The sequence below is a fragment of the Phalaenopsis equestris genome, unplaced genomic scaffold, assembly GCF_001263595.1.
Source record: "Phalaenopsis equestris unplaced genomic scaffold, ASM126359v1 Scaffold000002, whole genome shotgun sequence".
Taxonomy (NCBI): Eukaryota; Viridiplantae; Streptophyta; class Magnoliopsida; order Asparagales; family Orchidaceae; genus Phalaenopsis; species Phalaenopsis equestris.
In genome coordinates, this window is record NW_018164444.1 from 26,654,486 (window position 1) to 26,681,478 (window position 26,993).

General features: G+C 32.4%; 1 protein-coding gene across 5 annotated transcripts in view; it reads right to left on the minus strand.

Moving 5' to 3' along the window:
* The window catches only part of LOC110021034 (villin-2-like), a 68,816-nt gene extending 52,122 nt beyond the window's left edge, over positions 1–16,694 (minus strand). Inside the window, exons 1-4 of one of the 5 annotated variants that reach the window (XM_020719368.1) lie at positions 16,493–16,694; positions 16,195–16,382; positions 8,304–8,383; positions 8,081–8,180 (exon numbers count right to left, since the gene is read on the minus strand). In XM_020719368.1, the coding sequence (XP_020575027.1) occupies positions 8,081–8,180; positions 8,304–8,383; positions 16,195–16,248 (234 nt within the window). In that variant the 5' untranslated portion in view covers positions 16,249–16,382; positions 16,493–16,694. Of the gene's footprint in view, positions 1–8,080; positions 8,181–8,303; positions 8,384–14,620; positions 14,696–16,194 lie in introns of all 5 variants that reach the window. The other 4 variants (XM_020719389.1, XM_020719383.1, XM_020719376.1 and 1 more) reach the window with 4 other exon arrangements.
* Between the last annotated feature and the right edge of the window lie 10,299 nt (positions 16,695–26,993).

The window sequence follows — 26,993 nt, forward strand, 5'->3', positions numbered from 1 at the left end:
GCTCTTCCTTTCACACTACAGCACACGTGCAAAGCCCTTCCTTCATGTTCTCATGGAGGGGCGGGGTTAGAAAATTTTTTTAATTGGGGAACAAATTAATAATTTCAAAAATAGCCTCAATCTTTTTTATCTAGATTGAAGATTGATATTGACTATTTTACCTTTTTGTTAATAGAAAATGCTAAAAATATGTTAACAAAAAATAATATCTAAAATCAGTTTATTATAAATGGTATAATCAATTTATTAGATATTGTAACATAAAAAAAAATTTAATAATTTTTAAACTCAATATACCTAAGACTTATGAATTTTATTAAATGCATATGTATACATATTTTTATTTATAATATTATTTAATGAACATATCTTTTAAAGGAGATTGATAGCTTAGGTTTTAAAAAGCTTAGATTTTAAACTTTGGTATTAAGGTACGAGTTGCATTATAAATGGTGTAGATGATATTATAGATTAGTATTTAAAAAATAATGTTGCAAAAATTAATAGAACTGGAGATAGAATTATATGTTGAAAAAAAAATTTTAATGTCAAAAAATGCTTATGCCCCTCTCAAGTAGGTTTAGATATGGATTCAAAAGAAAGATTTTGGAAAGACCTAGAGGAACTAATACAAATGATACCTCTTGAAGTAAGAATTTTTATTAGAGAAGATTTAAATGGACATGTTGATAGAATGGTAGAAGATTTTAGAAATATTCATTGTGGATACGATTTTGGAGTGATTAATGAAGAAGGTAAAATCATATTAAATTGTTTGTGTTTGATTTTCTTATTTCTAATACTTTATTTAAAAAAAGAGATGAACATATTATTAGTTATAAGAATTGATCTAATAAAATACATATTACTTTCTTATAAGAAAAAGAGATCGTCGAGAGCGTAAAGATTGTAAGGTCATTATAAGTGAAAATTTAAGTACTCAACATCGATTATTAGTTCTAGATTTTAAGATAAAGAGTTATAAAGATATGGAATATAAGGAAATGTTATAACAGAATTAAATGAAGGCACCTAAAAGACTTATAAAATTATTTTTATAAGTGAACTTCAAGATTTTAAGATTTGGGATGTTCATAAAGAAGTGAGATCTAAGTGGGATAAAGTAGCAAGCACTATTAAACAAGTGGCAAAAGACATACATGGAAAATCAAGGGGAAAAATTTTTATAAATAAAATGGTGGAATAATAATCTACAAAAAATAGATTTATTTTGAGATTAATGTTTGTTGAGTCCTTAGAAATGGTTTAAATGGTTTAAATGTAAAAGTTTAGAGAACTAGGAAAAATATAAGGTGGTCCATAGAGAGTCTAAGAAAACAAATTTGTGATGCTAAAAATTATGTTTTTAGTGATCTTTATAATATATTAGATACTAAAGATGGTGAAATATATATGTATAAACTTGTCAAACAAAGAGAAACAAAAAGTAAAGATTTAATTCAAGTAAAGTATATTAAAGATGAAAATCAAAAAATATTTTTCTTAGATAAAGATATTCAATATAGGTGGGTGAACAATTTTGATTAACTTTTCAATAAAGTTTATGAAAATATGATCGACCTTAATGATCTTAATATCATTAGTAATAATAAAACGTTTTATTTTTATCATCACATTAATAAAAAAAAGTTGATGAGGCTTTAAAGAAAATTAAGGATGAAAAATCAATAAGACCTAGTAATATCCCAATTGAAGTGTAGAAAATTTTACGAGATTTGAGAGTTTATTAGCTTACTAAACTCTTTAATATTATTTTAAAAACTAAAAAAAGATGTTTGGGTGGAGAAAGAGTATTTTGATCCCTATTTTTAAGAATAAAGAGGATGCATAAGAGTGTGCAACTTATAGACGAAGTAAATTGATATGTCATACTTTAAAATTATGGGAGAAGATGAACATAGGTTAAGAAGTGATACAAAGATTTCTCATAATCAGTTTGGATTTATGCATGCAGGTCTACTATGGAAGTTATACATTTATTGAGAGGTTTGATAGAGAAGTACAGAGAGATTAAGGAGGTGTACATATGATTTTTATTGATATAGTAAAAGCTTACGATAAAATTCCAAGAGAAGTCCTTTGGAGAGTTCTAGAGAAGAAAGGTGTTGATATGACTTATATTCAAGTCATTAAAGATATGTATACTAGAGTTGTTACTTGTATTCAAACAAAATGAGAATTTACCAAGTATTTTCCTATTTTAGTTGGACTACTTTAGATTTCAACTTTAAGCCCATATCTTTTTTCTTTAGTTATGGATGTTGTTACTAGATATTTACAGGATGAAGTACATTGGTGTATGCTTTTCCCCGATGATGCCCTTCTTGTGGATAAGACTAGAAAAGCGTTCAAGAAAAATTTGAATTATGGAGGTCTACATTTGAGACTGAAAGCCTTCGTTTGAGTAGCTCAAAAACCGAATAGATGGAATGTAATTTTAGTAATAGTAGCTCTAGTGGCAGAGTTGTAACTATGGGTGATCAAATCTTTAAAAGGTGTGAACGTTTTAAATATCTCGGGTCTATTATTCAAAGTGATGGTGATACAAATGCAGATGTTATTAGTAGAATTCAAATTGGTTTGTTGAAGAGGAGGAATGCATCGGGCCTATTATTTGATAGATAAACACCGGTTAGACTGAAAGAAAAGTTTTATAAGATGATGGTGAGACCTAGAATGCTCTATGGCGCAGCATGTTGGCCTTTAAAAGATAAACATAAAAGAAAGTTGAGTGTTGCTAAGATGAGAATGCCTAGGTGGATGAGTGGCTTGACAATTAGATGCAAAATACAAAATAAATATATCTGTGATAAAAAGGGTTTGGTGTAGCTCCAATGGCAGAGAAGATTAGAGAGAGTCATCTTAGATAGTTTAGTCAAATTAAATGTCGATCATCTGATGATCTGGTTAGGAGAGTAGATGCTATAGATTTGACTTATGTTAATAAAGACAGAGATAAACCTAAAAAGACAATAGTATATTCTATAAAAAAATATCTCAATCTATTAGAATTAAATGAAAATTTGACACACAATAGGACGCAATGGAGAAAAAATGATTCACGTAGCCAACCCCACTTTACAGCTTGTTGTTGTTGTATATTTTAAAATGTATAGAAATATAAATTAATTTTTTATTGATACTGTAAACCACTAAATATGCGTGACTTAAAAAACCCATAATAAATTATAATTAATAATGAATTTTAATTTAAATAAAATATGATTAGCATTAACTATATTAAATTACATTTTATATTATCAACTAAAAAATAATTAAAATAAAAAAAATGAAAAATACTTTTCATTTAAAGATGTTCGAGTAAATCTCAAACTGCCTAGCCACTCTTAACTAGCGCATATAGATGGCTCAAAATTAAATTAAAACTCAATATATATTATAAATGATAATAATAATTAATTTAAATAAAATAAGAGAAAAAATTAATTTATAATTAAAATAAATTATATAATATTATAATTAATTAAATTAGCTCAAATTTCACAAAAAGAATATAGTATTTTTATTTAATATAAATATAGTAATAAAATAAAATAACATAAAAAATGCAAGAAAGGTTGAGCTAGATGGATTGCTTTTAAATTGAAATTTAGATATTAGATACTAAATACATGGGAATTGAGTGGTACGTATGTAAATGCCTTCTTTATGTGAAGTTCCTGTGGAAGATTTCCCTTTAGTCATCCTTTTGTCCAGCATAAAAAATAAACAGAATATTCTTGCTCTTTAAATGGAGAAACATAACTGCAGTGAATGATAGAATATTACGATGGCTTTAATGTTATATTTATGATTGTGGTTAAGTTTCGTTAAATAGAAATTATTTGAGTTTAAATATAATATTTTGATTTATCAATGTCAAAGAAATAATTATTCATTTACTGTTTAATAAATCCCAACATAAAGAAATTGAGATAGAATGTGGCGAAATTATGATAACTTAAGATAGCGGGTCTAGTCAATGGGATCAAGGGTCCCTAGTGCCCCCACTATAGCTTCGCCCATGATCTCATAGATTCACGCTTCTCAGTCTATTCTTTCACAAGCCAAACTACCTAGCCACTCTTTGTACACCCTTCCTCACCTTAAATAGAGCTTCAAAACCATGGATAAGATGACAAACACCTGCTATAGCTCCCAGTTCATGCTACCATGAGCACAATTCTTCCCTTCCCACATTACTTAAAACCCATTTTCTTGTTTGTGTAAAATTGCCAAACACAACTCTAAGCCTTAAGCTGCAATAGCTTCTCGCCTGCTTGCCTTGTTCTTTATTCTAGTCGGGCATTCACACACAGCTATGTGAATGCTTCTTTCTGTGTCGTTGAACCCGTAGCATCTCCTTAACCTTCTTTGGCCTCCATTTCGGCCATATCCAGCAACCTTGTCGATGAACTCACCACCGACCACTTCGACAACCATCATATAATTAAATTTGGGGAAAAAAAAGAATAATAATAACCCAGAAAGTAAAAACAATGTAAAAAAAATGAAACAAATTCTTAATGCTTGCGCGCATTCCAATGCGTCAGGAGAACTTGCTTAATTTGAGTATCCGTGCACATTATTCCAATGTGGCAGCAAAAAACTATGAAATTAACTACATAAGCACGTTAATTGAATGCGGCTGGAAAAATCTTGTAGTTCTCTTATGGAGGTATCTTTAGCCTATGTGCAACTATCAGACGAGTACGTTAGAAGACAAATAGCTAACATGTTACCAAACACCCACCATGCACACCTTATAGGCTAGTGAGAAGGCATAGCACCTCTGATACAACCCCCATTGTGAGGATGATACCGAGAGGATGTCGAAATTATGTTATAATCCATGTAAAACAAACAAAATAAAAATGAATCTAATAAACTAAAATACGAACAAAATGGTGCAAGCCATTTAAATTATAAACGCTCTCGAGGGGGCTGTTTTGTCAATAAAGCAAGGCTATAAGTTCCACCTTTGCTAGTTCGATTCTCCTCCTTATAAGGTAAGGATATGAGTTGAGAAGACCGAACCTCCATGGAGTCGAGTCAAATCCTCCTCTTGATAAAGACTAGAGTTGTCAAGACCGAGCCCTAATAAGTCACTGATCCTCTTCCTCATAAGAATAAGTGTAAACAAGACTAATGCTTTTAATAATATTTAAGTAATGATTTTAAGAAAATGAAAATTATAAATACTTAAAATGTCCTTCAATTAATTCCCCAATGATTGGCATGTCATTGCACATCTTAACCAAAAATATAAAATTTCAAAATTAAGTTTCTGGTGATTTAAAATAATTTTGAATAATATACATTATGAACTGAACTCTCTGTAAGGCAGCCAATATAATTCAAAGCTATCAAAATCATTAATAATAAACGTGTTGAAAATGAACTCAATCAAATGGGTTATTCAAAAAATCAAGTGTTCATACTATAAAATCTAAAAAAAATTAAATGAAATTTATTACTAATGCCTATAACAAAATTCATTCGCCCTCCACATAAGTATGTCAATAATGACAAATTTATAATTAACTAAATCTTACAAAGAATAAATATCATATCAAATATAATATCATACTCACACTCAAATTAACTTACACATAAAGGATATAGCACGATTCCTTTATCCATGTGATTTGACCAATTGGCTCCATAGGTAAAAATTACGATCAGAGCCCTCTAAAAGAGTGATTCTGCCAATAAGCTTCACTATTTTAAGGGTCTGTTTGGCGCAGCTGTGGATTATTTATAATCTGCTTATCAGCAGATTATTCTGATAATCTGCAGATTATCAGAATAATTTGGTTTGCTGTTTGGGGCAGCTTATTCAAACAAGCTTATTGGTGGTTAAATGACATTTCTGCCCCTGTCTGATAAAACTGTTTAGGGCAGCTTATTCAGAATAACTTATTGATAGAAAAAAAAAACATATAGTGCATAAACTACAAATGCAGCCCACCGTAAACAATTGCAACGATTTTTCTCTGCAAATTCAGTCCACCATAAATAAACTACAAACTATAAAAAACATTAATTGCAAGGCCATGGAATAGTAATGCATTACAAACAACATCACAGTAATGCATTACAAACGAGAAAGCCCAAATCAGTGGTCCTCTACTGAACCAACAAAATCAGGACATGATGAGAGTTCCAGATAAGAGTTCTACATGCCCATTTTCGAATTGCACAGAGGCACAAATGAAAAACCTCAAATCACGGTTCTTCTCCTTCCACATACATAAAACGATCTGAACAGAATGAAGATCTCCAGCAGAAGAACAAAAAAAATAGTTATTTGGAGAAGGGACACCAACACAATTGAAAACGATTTGCACATTTGTTCCCAAATACGTAAGAAGACTTTTGAAGGAAATCCAAAACTATTTTTAGTGCCCATTTTCGAACAACACAAATCACGGTTCTTCTCCTTCCACATGCCCATTTTCGAAGAACACAGCCCATATCAATACCAAAGCCTTTTCCAAATACATAAAACGATTTGAACAGAATGAAGATCTCCAGCAGAAGAACCGAAAAAACTCACAGATCCAAAGCAATAGAAGCAGAGATATGGGGAAGAACCGAAAAAAATTCACAGATCAAAAAACTCACAGATCCAGAGCACGGAAGGAGAAGAACCGAAAAAAACCAACCACAAACAATCGTAGATCTTATCGGAGAGTATCTCGAAGGGAAAAAGAACGAAATCAAGCCCTAACGCCAACAGAGAGTGATGCTTTGGATCGAATAGGGAGGAGGCGAGGGGAGAGCGCGAGAGAGATCACCAAGGGCAAAAGAAAGATTTTGAGCCCTAACGCCAACAGCCAAAGCCGAACGCAGCCTCATCCCCGCGATCCGATTAATGAAGATCATCGACGTTGCGGTGGCGTTTTCAGAAATCGACGTCGAACGCAGCCTCATCCCCGCCAACAGCCAACGCCAAAACTCCACCGCACCTATATAAGTTGCGCCAAACAGGGCCTAAGATCATGAATGTAGCCCGTGTATTCTTTAAAGGCTTTATGCTCTTTGAGTTGTGAATTATAGAGCAAACATGTTAGAGCACAAAACCCTCTATAAGCTATGTTCGACTTAAATTTGTACCCTTAGACAAATATCTATCCCAAGTCTAAAAAATTTTCTTGGACAAAACAACTTATGGCTACCAATAATCACCATGCAAATTTTGGTAGACTACCTCCTCTAACTAAGCAAACCAGGGACCATGATAACACGCGACGATGGAACCACAGGATTTTGATTGGATTCATCATCATTCCCTCTACAATCCTCTTGTATGCTCACAGTGATAAATTTCATAATCTAATAATTAAATAACTATACTATACATTAAACAATAAGCTCGCTAATGACTACACTTAATAGAAAGTTTTTCCCCTTTATTAAGAGGGAAAATTTATTATAGAAGCTTGTGCATACAGGAAATCTCGAGCTCCAGATCTTAATATTCTCACACAATGAGAGTGAAATTTCTGAGTAGTGTCTTATTTATTATCTCATCTATCGTTTGTAAATTTGACCCGAAATCCAATGTAAAACTCTCTCACTCGTTATTTTTGAAGGAGGCCAGGCACAAACTTTTGGAGCCCACACAAGGGTATAAATATAATAAGGTCATTTGCTATAATAGGATTGGCGTCAACAACAATATAACTTGGTGCATGACCTTGGGTAAATGTGTGTCTATAGGCAAGGTAGTTCCAAACTATATGGTGGCCAAGAATGCATACGACAAGGTATATGGCCAAGAATGCATACGACAAGGAAAAAAAAAAAGGTAAATGTTGACAAACAAAATGGTTTAGGTTATGGTCAGCATAGAGCTATCAATTTTGAATTCTAATGAATCCTTAAAATTTGACTGCAAATCTAGTTGAAATAAGGACAAACTGATTCAAAATCTACACTAATAACAATGAAGAATTTGAACCAGAAACGGGTGTGATAGGAAAAAGGAAAAATGATTACAAAAATACTATTAAAAAGGTGAAAAGAAAAAAGAAACAGAAATTACTCATTTTACCTGCAAAATTATGTATGAATCTCCCGAGTAGAATTTACCATAATTAGTTTTAGGCAAAGGAACCGGCTGAAAGTTCTCAATACGCCAAATCTCGGTACCTCTGTGTTGTGTTAAGTGAAAAAAAGAGCATAAAGAGCATTCACTAAAAGAAAAGAACATGACAAGTAATTTTTTTATTGTAAAAAAATGCTCTGTATGTACACAACAATCAGATGAAGGATACATTCTTTGACCAGCTCCTTGAAATGCAGGCTCAAGAATTTTTGTAGAGCCCGACATTGTGATACTAGCTTTCTCAGGTATCTGCAATAATATTTCAAATTACAGTTGTAAGAACTTTTGTAGAACTCCACATTGTGATACCAGCCTACTCAGGTATCTGCAACAATATTTCAAATCACATTTGTAACACAAGGCAGTTAAACTAAAAAATTAGCATGCATCAAAACAAATTCCTTGTTTCTCTTTAATATGTCAGGTTGTGGTAGGCATCCTACGATGAACTTCTAGCAAAAATAATTTTCTAACAGTCTTTTATACTGTAAAGTTGGAATTAAAATAGTGACATATCATTTTTAAAATAGGAAATATACTTCAAGAAGAATTGCAACAAATGGAGATTAAAATATTAAAAAACATATTCATACCACATTTACTAGCACCTTGGCCTGAACTTACTAGTCGCCTAGAAGTTTGCCTCGTAAAATTACTTTCAAAAATTAGTTTTTCAGCAAATAGCGTGACATCAATCATTGCCTTAAATAGCTTCTATCCTTGGGAGGAAAAAAAAGTAAAATTCATTAGGCATCAGAAGCACACCTATTTTTAATAAACCACCTAATCACACATATAAGGGGGAAATAAATACAAGGAACCTAGTGGAACCAGGATTGAGAAGCTAAAAAATCAAAATATATAAAGTTGCAAAGGATCTTTAAAATCAAAATATATTATAAAAAATAGCAAAGAAGATATTGTAACAGAAGGATGAATTGCTTTGAATGTTTAACGCCATCATTACGGAAACAAAAATATGGTTGTTGGGTGAGCAGGGCTTTGCCTGAAGAGCCATGCTAGAGCCCCAGAAAATAATGGTAAAGTATTCTAAAAATCAACTATGTTAATTATACTTTATATTTAAAAAATGATATTAAATTATTATGTTTTTAATTTTGATGACGATTTAATTTTTATCGGGAATAATATTAAATATATGATAAACTATTGTTGGACTAAAGATTTGACATGTTTCAGCAACACATATATGATATTTTCCATTATAAATGATTAAACTATCATCAAAATCAATAGCATAATGCTTTTCCAGTCATTCTAAATTTGTCAGGGACCAGAATAAAATTGAATGAATTTTAAAATAGTTTACCAAATGAATAATGCGATAAATACCTTTGAATAGAAGTAATCCTACTTCCCATGTTTAATAAGTAACTTCCTGGGATTTCATTAATAATAAAGCAAACGCACATATAATATAAGTATGACTAAGAAAATTTGGATCAGTAATAAAAAACAACGCATCTGCATGTCTGAACACATAGCTTCAAAGCAGCCTTCTTTTCATTCCAGAACATATGAAAGTAGTTGAGAATCCTACTTGCTGAACATCATAAAAATTTAAGACATGGCTACATCTTTAAGTGAACTCTACAACTTCATAGATTTGCTCCGTTATTCTATGGATAGAGCTAGATTGATTGCTTTGTCAAAGCATTTGTTGATTTTTTTACAAATTCAAGTGTTTATCCATAGAAAGTAGCAATTCTATTTTCTAGTGATTACAACAAGAGAGCATTTGAAATTCTTGGATATGCATATCAGTCACTCCAAATTTCTACAAATTTTGGTGAAGAGCTAATACCTTCTATCAAGAACAAATTTATAAGCTAAGTTGGATTCTCTCATGCATCATATTTTGGTGACTAACCATACAGTGCATTAGGATGTCAAATAACCTTATAAGCTAACCAAAACTTCAGCAAAACAAACAGCACATCAAAGAACTAAAACCAAATGATCTTTCTCAAAATTGAAAACAAAGCATAATAAATGAGCATAACAATTTCTTAAGACTTTTCTTTCATAATGTCAGGCAAGCAAAGCATAAAAAAAACTCAAACTTCCACAATGTTGTAATGATATAAGAATAAGGGCAGCATTCAATCAAGTATAAATATTTAATTCTATTTAAGTGCCAAATGGACGAGCAATTCAATGCAAAAAAGAAAATGATCGATTTGAAAACTTTCACCAAAAATGACCAATCAAATGCCACAAACAACGAGCATAATGCATTTCAAAAAATAACATACTTCTATTTTCGTTCTCATAAATTCATAACAGAATTGTCCAAAGCGTTCCCAAAATATATAAATAAAAGCTTCTAGCAAGACCAATCTGAATTAAAAATAGAAAGGGTAAAAATTTTCAAGTTTCACAGCTTAATTAGAACTGATTTCATTTTACATGGATACTTTCATTTAATATGGCCGGCAATTTTGCTTAAAGCTTGAAACACATTGAATCAATTCAAGATTGACTTGATAACTGTCTAGACAATTTACCAGTCAGTTTCTTAAGTACTTTTTTCAAATCAATTTCAAATCTGATGTGACTTAGCTCAACATATGACTCCAGTCAACTTGAATAATATTTAGCAATATACTTTTACATTTCCAAATCTTAATCATTATTGCTCAGCAGTTAAGCTGCTTGAAGAGTGATTAGTGCAAAAGTTTCGCTTTCAAGTCTTCTTCACTAGCTTGTACTTTTTATTTGTTTGATCTTTTGCAATTTTGCTTAACCATTTGTTCAATATTCACTTAATCCAACAATGAATGACTTGTTTTGGTTCCTACAAACAAGAAGTGGGTTTATTCATGTGTCACCCTGAACATTGTATCTCCATACACCAACAATGTGATTGCCAGCAACAGGAAGATTGGAGATCAAGACTTATAGGCATCTCATCCCTATACAATAGCGTCTCTTTCATTCTTACCTGCCTCCACTTGTAGACCGCCCAGCATAGCATCAATCCAAAAAGATATCCTCATTTCCTATATTTTCCCTCACTAGCTATTTGAACGACCTCTCCAAAGCCAAACCCCTACTCATTCTTTACCTCATTATGACATGGAGCCCAAGTGCCAAAAAAAAAAATGTTTCCTACACACCATCAATACCCATGTTAATCACATATATCCTATATCGACCAAAAAGTGCCATTTTCGGCTCATAAGATGTATGAACACAAGGAGAGGCTTCATCATCTTAGACTCCACAGCTAGAAGAATTTGCCCAAGGCAACAATTGCCGAAGGGTGTCATTGTTGTCTCTTGAGCAACCCAAGCATAGTCATAAGCAAACCATCTCCTAGTTTAAAGAATTGACAAAGAAATTTTTTTATGAAACTTCGACAAGTTTTGTTTATCCTCTGCTTTTATTTTATTTATTATTATTATTATTTTTTTACCTTTCTGTGAAATTGAAAGCAATCTTTTTATTTTTATTTTGCAATTTAATTATAAAATAAAATTTAGATTTTATTTGATAACTAACTAAGGTTATCACTTCACAATTCACACATAAATAAGCATATTAATTTTATGTATTGGATCACTTCAAGCTAACACAAAGCACATGTAAATGAACTCAGACATTACTTTGTTAGATCATAAGTCAACTCAAACATTGGCTCGAAATCATTCTATTTCAAGTTGGACTGCACTGCGTAAAATATAACTTCAATTTCAAATCAAGTTCAATTTGTGCTAAACTCAAATATCTTGACTTATCACCCCTACCAATTAAAAGTTGTAGCGCATAAAGATCCTTAGATTTTATGACTAAGGGAGGGTTTGGATTAGTAGTTTTGGTTGCCTATGTTGAGATATGGTGATACACAAATCGACCTTCTTAATCTAAAATTTCACACAAGAAATAATTTTTTTACTCAGGTTTTGAATCTCAAATTAAGTTCAATAACACTTTCCGTTTTCTCATTGGAACCCGAGAATACTTCCCCATACAATATTTGGATTAGTTCTATAATCAACAAAACATGATTGTGCCAACACAATAACAATAATAGTCGGAGCATTACAACGGCAAGAAGGCAATCACAATATCCAACAACAACTATAAAATCAAAAAGCTAACAGCTACAGTGAGAAAAATGAATTTAGCATAGTGAGTGAATAGAAATAAGTGAGTATAACAAATTCAATTAGTAATGCTATAAGAAAAGAAAAACATTAGTCAGCAAAGTTCCAATTTTCTATTGGAAAATTACACCTATTAGAAGCAAATACAACAATAAGTTTTTATTACTAAACAAATTCCATACGAAATGAACTTTATCCATAAGTAACATTAGATATATTCAACTAAAATAATAATTTCAAAAATAATTATCTAACCTTAAATTAAAAATTCATCCTTATCCTTTTAATTTGAATTTTGATCCAACTATCTAGACTTTGGGGTATTGATCTCCGTCGTATGACATATGATTAATAATTTGCTCACACAATCCTAACAACACTCTAATCAATCTCAACAGTGTGATTTGAAAATCACCACTATCAACAATTTATAGGAAAAACCATATTATTAAAACTTTAATGAGCACGGTGTTCATAATATAATGGCCCAGTCATGATCATAGGTGATATTTGATCTCGATATTACAGGTACCCAATTACGAAGATTTCATTCCTATTAAATTAAAGCTCCAAATGAGTGAAAGTTGTTCTCCCAGCTTTTCTAGTGTACCGTTTAGCTTTGATTCATAATTAAAAGTTCCTAACAATATGGAATGTCTCTGTCGTCTTCTAGTCCAATAGGATGTCCAGTTCCAAAAACATTTTCTGTTCCAACAATAAAAAATCTATAACAAGTAGGATATCTTATGATTTGCCATCAAAATGCTTAAGTTTTTCACGTTTATCACCAAAAAAACATCTTTAATTACGTAAACAATTCTAGCTAACAAGCATCGTCACCAAAAATCCAAAAGATATTAAAAAGCCCATGCATGATCAACTTCAACTTATTTCTTTCTCCTTTAAGGCAGTCCTTTCTCGAATTTAACCAAATAAGATATCCTACATGGATGATGGCCTTGATATAGTTATGATCATGTCATTCATTGTATTTATGCTCAATTTTTTATAGTTACTTTTCTACCAAAATATGAATTTTTTTGTTGCTCTCCAGAAATCTCTGAGCACTTTGTTGTTCAACTTCATTTATAGTGGAGGAAATGAAAGTGAAGACTAAGAGACTGTGTAGCAATTGCCTAGAGATAATTCAAATGGTGCTTTCGTCATGGATTGAACGACTATATTGAAGGTGAATCAAATATATGAGAAGTTATAATCTTAAGTTTTGGGATGCTTGTCATTGTATCTCGTAATAAATGCATCATGGTTCTATTCACCACCTTTTTAGCTTAAACCATGTTGCTCTTATTCAATCTAATATCCAAAATAGCCTACAAGACCTGCCAAAAGCAACTCAATAAAAGACTATATCTAAAGCAGACAACAAAAGAAAGCAATAAAGATTTCAATAGAACAAGACAGATGATACCAATCAGCGATGCAAAAAAAAGCAACGGGGAATAGAGCATTTGGTAGTTGAAGATAACAAACAATAGAGAAGCAACAGAACTTCAACCTTAAGACTTCTACTATAATCTTAGAGAGGATCTAATTCTTACCGCTTGAGAAGAAATGACAAAAAAGAGAAGAAAATTTACTTAGAAGACTATTAATAATCAATTGATTTCATTGCAAAAAATTATTTTAATTTATAAGCATGTATTGTGAAATAAGCTATCATTCTAAACATATCATATTTGTAAATAACAATAGCAAACTAAAGTTTAATTTAAAATATGATTTTACGAAGAATTATGCTAATTTTCAATAAAAACTTTATCCTTATCTTACTATAATTTGAATTTTGTTCCAATGGACCAAATTTTGAGACCTTGCATTTGATTGATAATCTAATCACATATATAGTCTCATAATGGCATCCTCTTCAATCATAATAATGTGAGTTGAGAATCACTACCCTTGGTAATTTCCATAAGGAAATCAAATCGTCAAAACTTTATCATGGGTGTTTCAATTGATCACCTACTATATGTCATCCCCATATCATATGGGGGTTGACGATTCAAGTCACAGAAATAATCTATTTGGAAATTTAGATGGAAAACTACAAACATCAACCCTTCATTAGATCCTGCATAAAAAGAGAGTTCCATGCAATGTGTATATTGATAGGGGTATCAAGTAGCGCATGTGCCCTTTAGACTATCTGTTATAGTGTTAACCCTTAATTGATAGTAATTGATAATGGTTCATGGGAAAAAGATATTTAATTAAGTCAATTTTCAAGTCTTGGAATTACAAAAAAAAAGCATGCAGAATATAATATAAAAATATGCATTCATGGTAAGGGAAAATTAAGACTTTGGATATCACTAAGATAAATATGAATGCCCACCTGCCAGTCCCACAGCCATAGCTACCTTTTTTCCACTTCCAGTTCTAAACTGCCGGTTGAGATTTTAAGATAATTCTTGCAAACAGGAACATGAAAAGTATTCAAGAACAGGGAAAGGAGATTTAAGAGTATAATTTTATAATTATGCAACGATAGTTCAAGACAAAAGGATCTTCAAGAAGAAATATTCACAGATAAAAACTGCAAAATCAAGTCAGCAACAATGAAAGAAATGGTACAAGTACAAGTTAACCAGAAGGCTCCTACTGATTGTAATTGGTATGCCCAACTTCTCATGCCAGAAAAAATTCTTGGACTAATATATTGGTTCCAGATTTTAATTATCCAAATAGATATTACAGGAACACCAACTGAGAATGACTGCAAAAAATACTTGATACTTAGAAAGAATTTTGGCAATGGACAGAAATTATTCAAGTAATGCTTTGGTGCTCTTCCTATTAAACTCCACTTGAACCACGTTTTAATAGCAACTTTAACAAAGTTGAAAATGACAGCAAAAAAAATTAAGATTCCTCCACAAGTGTTATAAGGATATTGAACCACCTGGAAAAGAACATGTAAATAAAAAAAATGCCAGGCTCCACGTGCACTATTGATAACCCAAATCAATCTCAAAGAATCAGGGAACAAGATGTCACAAACTGGGAAAAAACATGTCTCTTCCCATGAATATTATGTTCTCAAGTAAGAAACAAGAGTTTGAAACTGATCATAATATAAACATCAAAAGTGCAGAGTAGGATCAGGATCACTTTAGTTAATCTTAAAGTAATAAAATTATCAAGGACAAAACAGCATATTAAAGTAAAATATCCAAAACAAGTTTGGGATTTCTTCTAAATTCAAGCTGAGATCAATTAAGTCTGCCCCAAATGGCATTTGGTGTCTCGCTGCATTTTATGCTAAGATTGGCTATACATTCAGAAATTGAGCTGCTTATCTTAATTCCACTTGCTACATCTTTACTGAGATTACTTCTCCCATTTTGTACACAACAATTGCTGATCACCCAAGTGTATAAGCTCCTGAATCTTTTGCAGATATACCAGCCATTTTATCTACCGTAAGCAATCAACTTGATCTGTAAATACAATAGACACGCACTACACTTTGGGAGGAACCCAAAGCTGCACGGGCTTTGCAAAAGAAAGAAACCGGATGAAAGAATGCGAGAGACTATACGAGGAAGCCGGCTCCAAATGATGCATTAATTAGCACTTTTTTCGCTCATCAACATTAACAAATCTCCGATTGTGGATCATAATCTATTAAGTGGGGAGAAAAATATAAATAAATTCTCTCACTAGATCCGCGCCAACTAAATATCTTACCAAACAACAGCCTCATCAAACAACCTAAGCATATTAAATTGCCGCAAGAACATATCGATCATGCAATTTCGAGCAACGAAAGTGAATTCATTAAACACACATCTCCTGCAGCGGATCCAGCCAGAAGCAACATAACATGAGTGGCAAATAACAATTGTCAAACGACGAGAAAACGAAACCACACTCACTAAACAACCCAACCAACAAAAACATAAACACCTCTTCCAATACGCTAAGGCCACCAATCCGTGTACCATGCAAGATGATCAGCATCAAACAAGACAGATCCAAGCCCAAAAATAGCCGGCGAACGGGCTCATTGAATGATTCACGAATTCCACTTCCAGAAATCCAAAAGCAGACGACATTTGAAAGGCAAGGCGATGGTGAATAAAAGAACCGCGTACCTGCAAAGATCCGCCAGAACGGCCAGAAACGAGAGGAAATTGGATCTGAGTTGGGCAGACGAACAGCCTGAAGGTGGCAAAAGATATACTTAAAGTGAATGATATACCACCTTTTCCGTTTCCTTTCTTTCTCTCCCTTCTGTCAGCTATCACCCTTTTTCACTTTCTCTGTGCAGATCCCTTTTTTTTTTCTTTTTTTTTCATTCGCAAATTGAAGTCTGTACATATATATATAGCATAAAAGAGAGAGAACAGAAAGAACGGAGTCGCAACAAGCGAAGCTCGGACCGCCCTGCACCGACCACAGACTAACATTGGAATGCCTCGCGCGACTAGCGGCTATGCGCGGGTACTTGCCGGGCCGCTCGAAGGGGAACCGACATCCTCTCGTGGGCGAGAAACACGGTATTTTGTACTTCATGAATCCTGACCGTCAATCAAATCTCATAACTAATAAGGTTGATTGAAATGCACGAAGCTCAAACTACCGGTGGTTATGAAAGGAGAAATTTCCCCCTTTTTTATTCATCCTTCTAATTAACATAAATTTTGACTGTTTGAATAATATGCTATGTTAAAATTGTTCCTGAAGAAAAAAATTATTATACCCTTATATATGTATTTTATCGAAATAAATACAAATTTCAAAATAAATGCGGTAAAATAATAAAAATATGTCTAACAATATAGAAAACATTTTAGAAGTCTAAAGTTCTCTTATACATCAATTGTCATGCATAAGACGACAATAAAAAAAAAACAACGGAAATGCCCATTAAGCCTCTAATGATGTTTTCAAGTCCAAATGATCAAGTCTACAAAATAATATTTTGTCCATAGCAACATCTCTCCTCACTTGATTACTATCAGAGGCGAACTCGTTTTTATCATCAGTCCAACAAACATACCAACAAACTTCAAGTGTCCTATTTATGGAACAACAATAAAATCTCATCTCGTAGTTGTCTTCTCTTTTTAATGTGTATTTAAAACACTACATACCACAATGACAATACATAGCTCTCGAAGTACTTGATGGTCTCGAACTAATTTTTCTTGTGATTATAATATGCATATCATAGACTAAATATCAGTCCAACAAACATACCAACAAACTTCAAGTGTTCTATTTATGGAACAACAATAAATCTCATCTCGTAGTTGTCTTCTCTTCTTAATGTGTATTTAAAACACTACATGCCACAATGACAGTACATAGCTCTCGAAGTACTTGATGATATTGAACTAATTTTTCTTGTGATTATAATATGTATATCCTTAATTGCAAAATAGACTAAATATGCAATAGAGCAATAAAAAAATTTGGTTTCATAGTAATATATATATATATATAGACATCAACTAATCTTTAATATAAAATGCTACATAAATATATAAAGCAAGCATATACAAATCTTCAATACATATGAAATAGTAAACATTTACAAGACACTATAGAACACCATATAAATACACTTGATGAGTTCATCAAAGCATCTGTAATATCTTCTCTTAATTGTCATCTTTTGAACACCCTTCCCTTTGGATGTGTTGAAGTTTTTTGTACTAAAGTTTTCATCAAGCATTGATTGATTGGTATGATGTTCGAATACTCCATAGGTATGTACTTTGGATCTGAATCTAAGACCCTGAAATCAATATCGTCACAAGAAAGATACCTCCGTATGAAGTTATACAGTGTTGTCGTTGCAATAATTATTTTTACCTATTTTTTGAAGAAATATGTGGGCATTTGGAGTATGACTCGTTTCTTCTTCTAGGCATGAAATGTCCTCTCAATAGCACTTTATAATGACGTGTGTCTTTTATTAAACAATTCATTCTACACTCTAATCAGTTGATTGTTGTGCTTAAAATCAAGAAGGCGGTGCCTCGTGTCGGGGAAGGGCTTTAAGAAACCTCGTTATAGTCGATATATCAAATCAATGAGGCAACATTTTCCTAAATAATAACACCAATACTACATATCCTCAAATTACGTACTTAATATAATCTTGAATGTACTAAGCTAGTGGAGGCATTGGAAATTTGTATTCATGTCGTCAGGTTACAAATTTAAATATTTGGCTATCATGAGCACTCTCTTTCCATTCAGTCATCATGAATATAAAACATATATTGAAACTACAAACAGCTAAGATATTTACTGGAGAACCTCCACGCCATATGATGTGTGTAATCTTCTCATCATTATCAACACGTGCATCGACATGTGTGTCATCAATTGTTTTATACAATCATATTTAAAAAATTCATTAGACCATTATTTTTTTTGTAAAATACTAATGTCAAAATAAATAGAAATATCAATACATTGAAGAATTGTATGTATCTCGCTTTGCTATGAATTTCACTTGGTGTTTGCACAAAAGCAAAAATTATGTGTTTTATAATGTTGGTTGAAGATTTTATCAAAGAGTTAACCCCAATATCAAAATATCTATTAATCGTCTCTATGGAGTATTAGAATCACTCGGAAACAACACGAATGGACTCATTGTGTGACATAATATATGGTGTAATGGTTAGAACTTGTAAGGTGGGACGATCCATACAAACCATAATTACTCTTCAATTCATCCAACAAATTACAAAAAAAAATTATTCTATATATCTAAACCATACTATGAATTATGCTTGGTTGTGCTTCGAGCAGCTAGCCAACCCAATTACTACCCATAAATGACGATGGCACACAAAATTTCTTGCAAAACTTTATCTGATAGTACTTATTAATAAGACACTGTTGTGATCAGAATTATTGCTAATTCAACTATCTCCATAATTTCCTCTTCATCTGATGGGTCCATCTGGCCATTGTATGGATGTTAGAATATATAAAAAAAGAGTTATGCCTGAATTTAACATAAAATCTGAAATGACTCATAACTAAAATACTACAACTAGTGCAAACCATAAATACTTAAATCACATAAACATGAGACATGATATTGTTCAGCATAAAAATATAAATTATTACAAACTACAATTCAAAATAATAATAATAAAAGACAAACTTACTGGACTAATTGTCTAAAAATATCAGAGCTAAGGAATCTTCCCTTCTGGCACCAACTTGAAGAAAGCCTTCCGCTTATTTTAATCCTCTAGAAGTTTTATGACAAATAAATATAGCAGGATGTCACCACATATCTTGACAGTAGAATCAAGTAACTTCATAACATCTATCATAATTGGGTATCCCTGCAGAGTTGTGTGAGCATTGAATGTGATACAAGTGCAAGTCAGAACAAGCTATTATATCTGCTCACATAAATGTGTTGATCGATCTTCATTTTCTTTTTACCTTTCTAGGTGTAGGGTGTAGGGAGATATGAATGACTTGATTCATTTATTCTCTTTTCTATGTTGCTTTCTCTAGAACTTCCTTAAAATAAACATATTCAGGCTCATCCAAATTCCAGGTGGGGTTATGTTGTAGCTTAGACATTGGCGTTCATAGACACAATATCGAGAAACAGAGTATAAAGTTCTCCTCCAACCTAGGGGCTATGCAGAAATTCTAAATTTTTGTTACCATTGGGTAGGACCTATGATTGATAAAATAGCATGTTCAATAAAATTACAGTTCAATAGAACATTTTCTTCTTACCGGATTTTTTTCTCTTCACCCTCCTTTGATGTATCCATTGTTTTCTTAACATGGCTCTGACCTAATCCTGTAACCTCTCTCTTCAAAGCCTTCCATGATTTTTAATCTTTGTTCAGTTGATCTTATTTGCTCTTCAATTAATTTTTGTCATACAATCGTCTTGGTTTTCATGAATGTTTTGGTATTTTTTTGTCAACCTTCCTTGATGAAGTGTGTGTTTTGTTTATTATTAATTTTTATAACATACATCAAAGATTATGCTTTTTGTCTCCCGATCCCAAATGGCTTATATCACACCTACCTTTTGTTTACCCATCTATTATATCATGTAGTCAGAATATTTAGACAAAGAAATATTATTTAGCAATTAAAAAAGATAATTATAAAAACTAAAACAAAATTTGGTAAAAAATAATAAATTTGAATTAGAGCTCAAAGAAATCAATTTATCAAAGAATGTACCATTCAGGATCATCAATTGTATTATACAATCTTTAAGACCAGGTAGAATATGTGATTAAAAGTGGCATGTATGATATAAGATCAGATGGTATCTATAGTTAATAGTGGCATGTTTGATCTAAGACAAAGTAGTATCCATAGTTAGCAATGACATGTGTGATCTTAGATCAGGTAATATATGTGACAAATAGTGGCATATGCAATGCAAGACCAAGTATAACCTTCTATCTCATAACCTTTTATCATTCTATCAATTAATCAAAGACAACAATTCTACCATAACATTTGACAAATATGGTTTCTCTATCCAAGATCAAACCACCAAGTTCACCTACAACATCTAGCTGACATCTAGCTAAAAAAGGACTATACCACGTTCTCATCTCCCCTACCACAACAACACTTGGTGCCATCATTACATCTTTCCTATGGCATTATAAATTGGGCCATCCTCATCCTAAAAATAGTACTCTCGTTTTTAAAGACAGTCCAACTCTTAAAAATCAGCCTATGATCCTCTATGTAGTGATTGTAGTATGAATAAAAGTTGCATGTTATTTTTCATTTGCAGTAAAATAATGTACACATCTCATGAATTAATACATACATATGTTTGGGGTCTTTTTCATATACCATCAAAACTAGTAAAAAGTACTATATTTTATTTATATATGGGCACATCAAGTTTAGTTGGTCATTTCAAGTCTAAAACTATTCAAACCTTCATCATCTTCCATAAAAATCTCTTCAATCATTTAAGTAAAAAGACAAAAGTTCAATGATCCGATGGAGGAGGTGAATACTTCTCTGATATACTCAAACAATACCCTGCTTCTCATGGAATACAATACCAAGTTAGATGTCCTTACACCCCTAAACAAAATAGGGTAACTAAGAGCAAACATAGGCACTTAGTTGGGATGACAAGAACCTTGCTAATCAAAGATAAATTTTCGTATCAATTTTTGGTTGGAATCTCTACTCACTGACCCACCAATCTGGTTAATAGATTACCCTCCCTTAACTACAAATCCAAAGCACTTGACACAAATAATCACCTAAAAGTTAACGACTACACTTGTTATCCATTGAAACAATCAACTTAACCTCATAAATTCCATCCTTGAGTGTTACACTACATACACAAAGGGTACAAAATGTTTTGAACCCACCAACCAATTAGATCATCATTTTGAGGCATGTTGTATTTGATGAAACTAACCCGGTCTGCAATTACACAGATATTTATACTTCAAAAGATTATCAAAAACCTGACCCAAGTTACATTTAGCGGCTAGTGTGAAGATATAAAATGATTAAGAAAATAGATAATAAGCCTTCACACTAGGGGTACTATCCAAGTATATGTATTATTTCACGTAATATAGGATTTTCTTTGAAAACCGATCCCACGGGAAAAGCTGTGACTTTTATTAATGATTTAGAAAAACTTATATATAAAATGCATATAAAAATGATAGGAGAATGGTGTCGAAATATTTGTAAATGAATAAAACTAAATTTATGTGCAATCTAAGTTTAAACATAAAGTAAGAACAAATTTAAAAGACTAATAAGCTTAAAAGAGTTTGAATATAATGAAAAGATCTTTCCCCTTGTAAAGAGATCTTAATCAGTGTAGGAATTGAATGATTAAAAATATAAAATTATGTATTGTGACAAATAGGAGCATACATATTTTTTATCCCCTCTCAGTGTTAGCAAAGAACATTAGCTAACCTTAAGTTTGTTCTAGCTTGTGTAGTAGTGTTGAGTAGATTCTAGCATCTAACATCCAGATTACCCACTGTGCCCTCTCTATAGGACCTACTAGGTACCCTCATATTCAAACTCAAGTTCAAATTGACAAAAGAATCTAGTCTGTCACCCTAGAAACATCAATTCTATGCCCATCAAAACTTAGCTCCCTATCTATTTGCACTTCCCCTTGGACGATCACAACGGCTCTTTCCAAAGTTAAGTATGGTACTCACTTGTTGGTGAAATCATAGCCCTTCTGGGTCATTATATTTCACAACAGATTTTAACATCACAAATGACTAGTTTGTAATGTCAATGAAGAATCGATGAAAAAATCATTATAATTTTATAAAATAAAAATAAATCTTTAAATCAATCATATCCCACTTGATTAATTCCCTTATGCAAAGAGAAAGAAAGAAAAGCTACCAATAATTCATGGAGATAAAACAAAAACACATGATTTGTACTGAAAGCCAAGTCTTAACAATAAAAACTCAAACTCAAATACAAATTACTTATCTTATGTCTTCTTCCCAAGCAATTCCTGAAATCTCTTTCAAGTAATCTCCAACATCTTATTACACAATCAAAGACTCAAAAATATGAACTCACACTTTCCCTAAACACTTGAAACTCTTAAAAACTCTTCCAAAAACTCTCTTTTCGTTCAAACCTTGATCCATCTTAATAGATCTCTGAAAAAAACCAAGGGTCACTTCAAGCACCTTTTCAAAGTTTGGTCAAATTCATTGTATTTTCTAGAAAAACCATTTCTGACACTATAACGCCGCTCTGGGGCGCTATAACGCCAATCACGTCAAATGGCTAATGATATGGCACCAAGGACTGACATCATGTAATGTTGTGCCATTTTGCTTCATTTTGCTCTAATTTTCCCTAGAGATCCATTCCTTGCACCTGAAACCAAAAACATGCAAAATATCTTCTTTTAAAGTGCAATATCCTAAAAAATGTGCATAAAATGAACATTAAAAGTATATTAGAAGCAGATAATTTTAAGGTGTATCATAAACTCATTTTCATTACCCTCCTCAATCATCTTCACCTTACCTTACTCATTCACCAACATCTACGCAACACTTACTCTTACCTACTTCCACTCTCAGAAATTCAGATAATCATCAACGTTTTTGTCACCACCCACAAATCTTACAACTATTCATATTCAATTCATCATTCAACCACCACCACTACCTGCTCCATCAATGTCACTGACATGTATAAAAACATGTTACTTTTTTATACACATTTAATGCCTATTTTTAGTGTTCTTGTGCTTTAGTGGAAGGTATTTATATATTTATATTGTAGGAATAATAAGTTGGGACAATTGGAGTTAAAAGAAACAAAAAGGAAGAAATTTGGAGTATGAAAGAGGCCAGTTGTAAAAGTTGACCTGACGCTTAGGTGTCAAGATCTGGCACATAATCGTCAATTTACAGAAAGGGTGGAGCTTATGCGCCACAGTTAGGTGCCAGAAATGGTTTCTTCCAAAACTCATTAAATTTGGACAAATTTTGAAAGGGTACCAGAGGCGATTATTGAAAATTCGACCCAATAATATATAATAGTGATTTTATTAAAGAATAGGGGGGAGGACGAGAAGAGGAGAGTAAGTGAAGAAGAGTGAAAGAGAATATTGTCTCTTATAGTTGTAAGAGGAGAGGGGAAGTGAGAGATTTCTTTTTCATTACATTTCTAAGAGAAAATTGAGTGATATTGTAAAGAAAGAAAGCGATTCAAAAGAACTTCAAATGATTTTCTTGGGGAGGAGATTAAGATAGGTAGTTTGTACTGTACTTGTTTTACTAGTTCTTGATGTGTAAACTTATTATTATATATAAATCCATGTTTTGTTGTTTCTTCCTCATGAGATCTGAATAGTTTGTTTTGCCTTTCTCCGTGCAATGAAAAATAATCATGTAAAGAATTGAAATTGTTTAAAAGTGCTTTAATTTCATAATTGTGATGAGTCAAACTTCAAACTTCATTTACTTAATCAATCTGACCAATTGTTAAGTTAAAATCTGTTGTGAAACACAATGATCTGAAATGGGTTATGCTTTCCTCAACTAAGTAAGAATCGCATTTGATATCATGGCTGAGAATGTAGTCCCTGTGGTTAAATGCAAATAAATAGGTAAATAAGTTTTGATGGGTATAAATTGGTGATTCTAGAGTGACAGGCTAGAACCTCCAATTTAGTCAAGAAGTGGATAACTTAAGGCTAGATGTTAGCCTACAAGCGAAGGGATAATGAGAACTCTAGAGTGAGAGCTAGTTTCTTCTCAGCCTAACTAAAGATTTACGAATTTAACTCTGGATTAGCTAATGTTCTTTATGCACTTGTAAGAGGGTAAGGAACATGTGTGCTCCTCTTTGACACAATTTGAATTATTCACTGGCTAAAATCTCATTGCAAGAGGAATGATACTTTCTAAAATTTGAACTCTTCTTCATAAAACTTAGTTATTAATATTAAAATTAATTTGATTTTAGAGATAAGAGTAGTGGATATAATTCACTTTGTTTAAAAACACAAATTTTGACCTGCATTCCTAGTTAAGTTTTCTGTCGTTTAAATAGAATTTCTTTGAGTTAACATTATAAGATTTCCTAACTTCCCTATGGGATCGATACTTAGGACTTTATTATAGCCCTATATTACTTGTGTGATATGAATACTTGCGTAAGCATCCTAGAAAAAAATTTGAAATTAATAAATAATACCTTAAACAACTAGGAGTGGCAGTTATAAGGATTTAAAAAAATATTAACTATCCTGAAATATATCATTGTTGTGGTTGCTGTGAAAACCCATAATCAACCACCACCACCTCATTCCATGTTCACTCGTTTTAAAACCCAAAACCATCATGGACCTCTGTCACTCAATCAACACAATCGACCCCACCTCCTACACTCAAGCAATCAAATACTTACACTAAAGAGAGTCTATTTCGTCTGAATTTCTGCTTTTACAGTAACAAGCAACCGAAAAATCATTTCTCGCTCCCCTAAATCACAATATCATAGGATGCAGATGAACGTGCAAGATAAACACAACAATGACAGTTCCATCGCATGACATAAGGCAAGGCTAGTGGCTCGGGGCTTCAAAAAACTAAAGAGTCATGATTACTAAAAAAAACCTTTAGTTCTGTAGCTAAGTTTCCCACCATCAAAATCCTACTTTCAATTGCAACTCGCTGTTAATGGTAGGTTCACCAACGTTCACCAATTAGACATTTCTAATGCCTTTTTGTTTGAAAAATTAGATGAGGCGGTAAATATGTCACATCCCTCTGGATTTGTTGACCCCTAATATCTAAATTATGTCTAACAATAACAAAGAGCAATTTATGGATTGAAGCATGCTCTAAGAAAATAATATTCCACTTTTTGCACCTATTTAACTCATCTTGGCTTAAAACTAAGTTTAGCTGATCATTCACTCCTTATTTCTAACAATGGGGATGTAAAATTTTACCTATTAATCTATGTCAATGCTATCTTTCTTATAGGAAATTCAACTACATCTATCCATGATCTGATCTTTAAGTTTAGAAAATATTTGGGACCAATTTCACATTTTCTAAACCTTCATGTTTAGAAAAATTTCCAATGGGTACTTTCTACTTCAACAAAATTATACACTTCACCTTCTCCAAACAATAGACATGTCTCAAACTAAACATGTTATCACTCCTCTTCCTACTAAATCACTATCCACCAATCAATATCTACTTCATTTGGAAAATCGTCATCACTATAGGCATCTCATCGGATCCCAACACTACCTATCAATCACAAAGCTAGATATCACATTTACAATTAAACCTCTAAACCAATCCAAACATTAGTCTCTCCTACATCATCAATAGATACTACAACGCCTTCTTTGCTACATTAAATACACCTCCAATCATGGACTGTCAATTACGACAAACAATCTTAACCTCAACACCTACGTTGATGCAGATTAGGCCGAAAATCTTACCTATAAAAAATCTACCACCAGATACTGCACTTTTCTAGGTTCCAACCTCATCTCTTGTTCAGCCAAAAAAATAATCCACTATTGCCAGATCATCGACGAAAGCAGAATATCGGGCACTAATAACAACAAGTACAAGCATTTTGTGGTTTCGAAGTCTCCTTCATAAATTTGGTGCTACCTACTCCCATTCATTTTAACTGTGTATCAGCTATTACCTTAGCCAATAACCTCGTCTTCCATACTAGAACTAAACACGTAGAGGTGGATTATCATACTGTTAGAGATCACCTAATGAAAGGAGAAACCACAATGCAACACATCATGATGCGAGATCAAAAAGCGAACATACTTATCAAATCACTTCCAACTAAATGACATCAACTTCTTACCTCCAAGTTGACAATCCAAAGTCTATATTCATTGACACGTCAACTTGAGGGGCAATGACAACCACTTCAGCTTCTTCACTCCCTAACACACGAAAAATGACAATCATCAACCACAGGAACAACCTGCACATGTGAAAGGACAATCAATAACAACCTTCATCTGCCACCATTAAATAAAAACAACCTCCTTGCTTATCATCCCTTTGATGCACATATACTAAATACTTGCATACCCTTTCAATCCTCCATACATGCTACTCATATATGTACTCTCTGTATATAGACCAGATTAATTTAATTAAAACTATTTATGTTGTCACTTTCATCTCTATTTTATCATT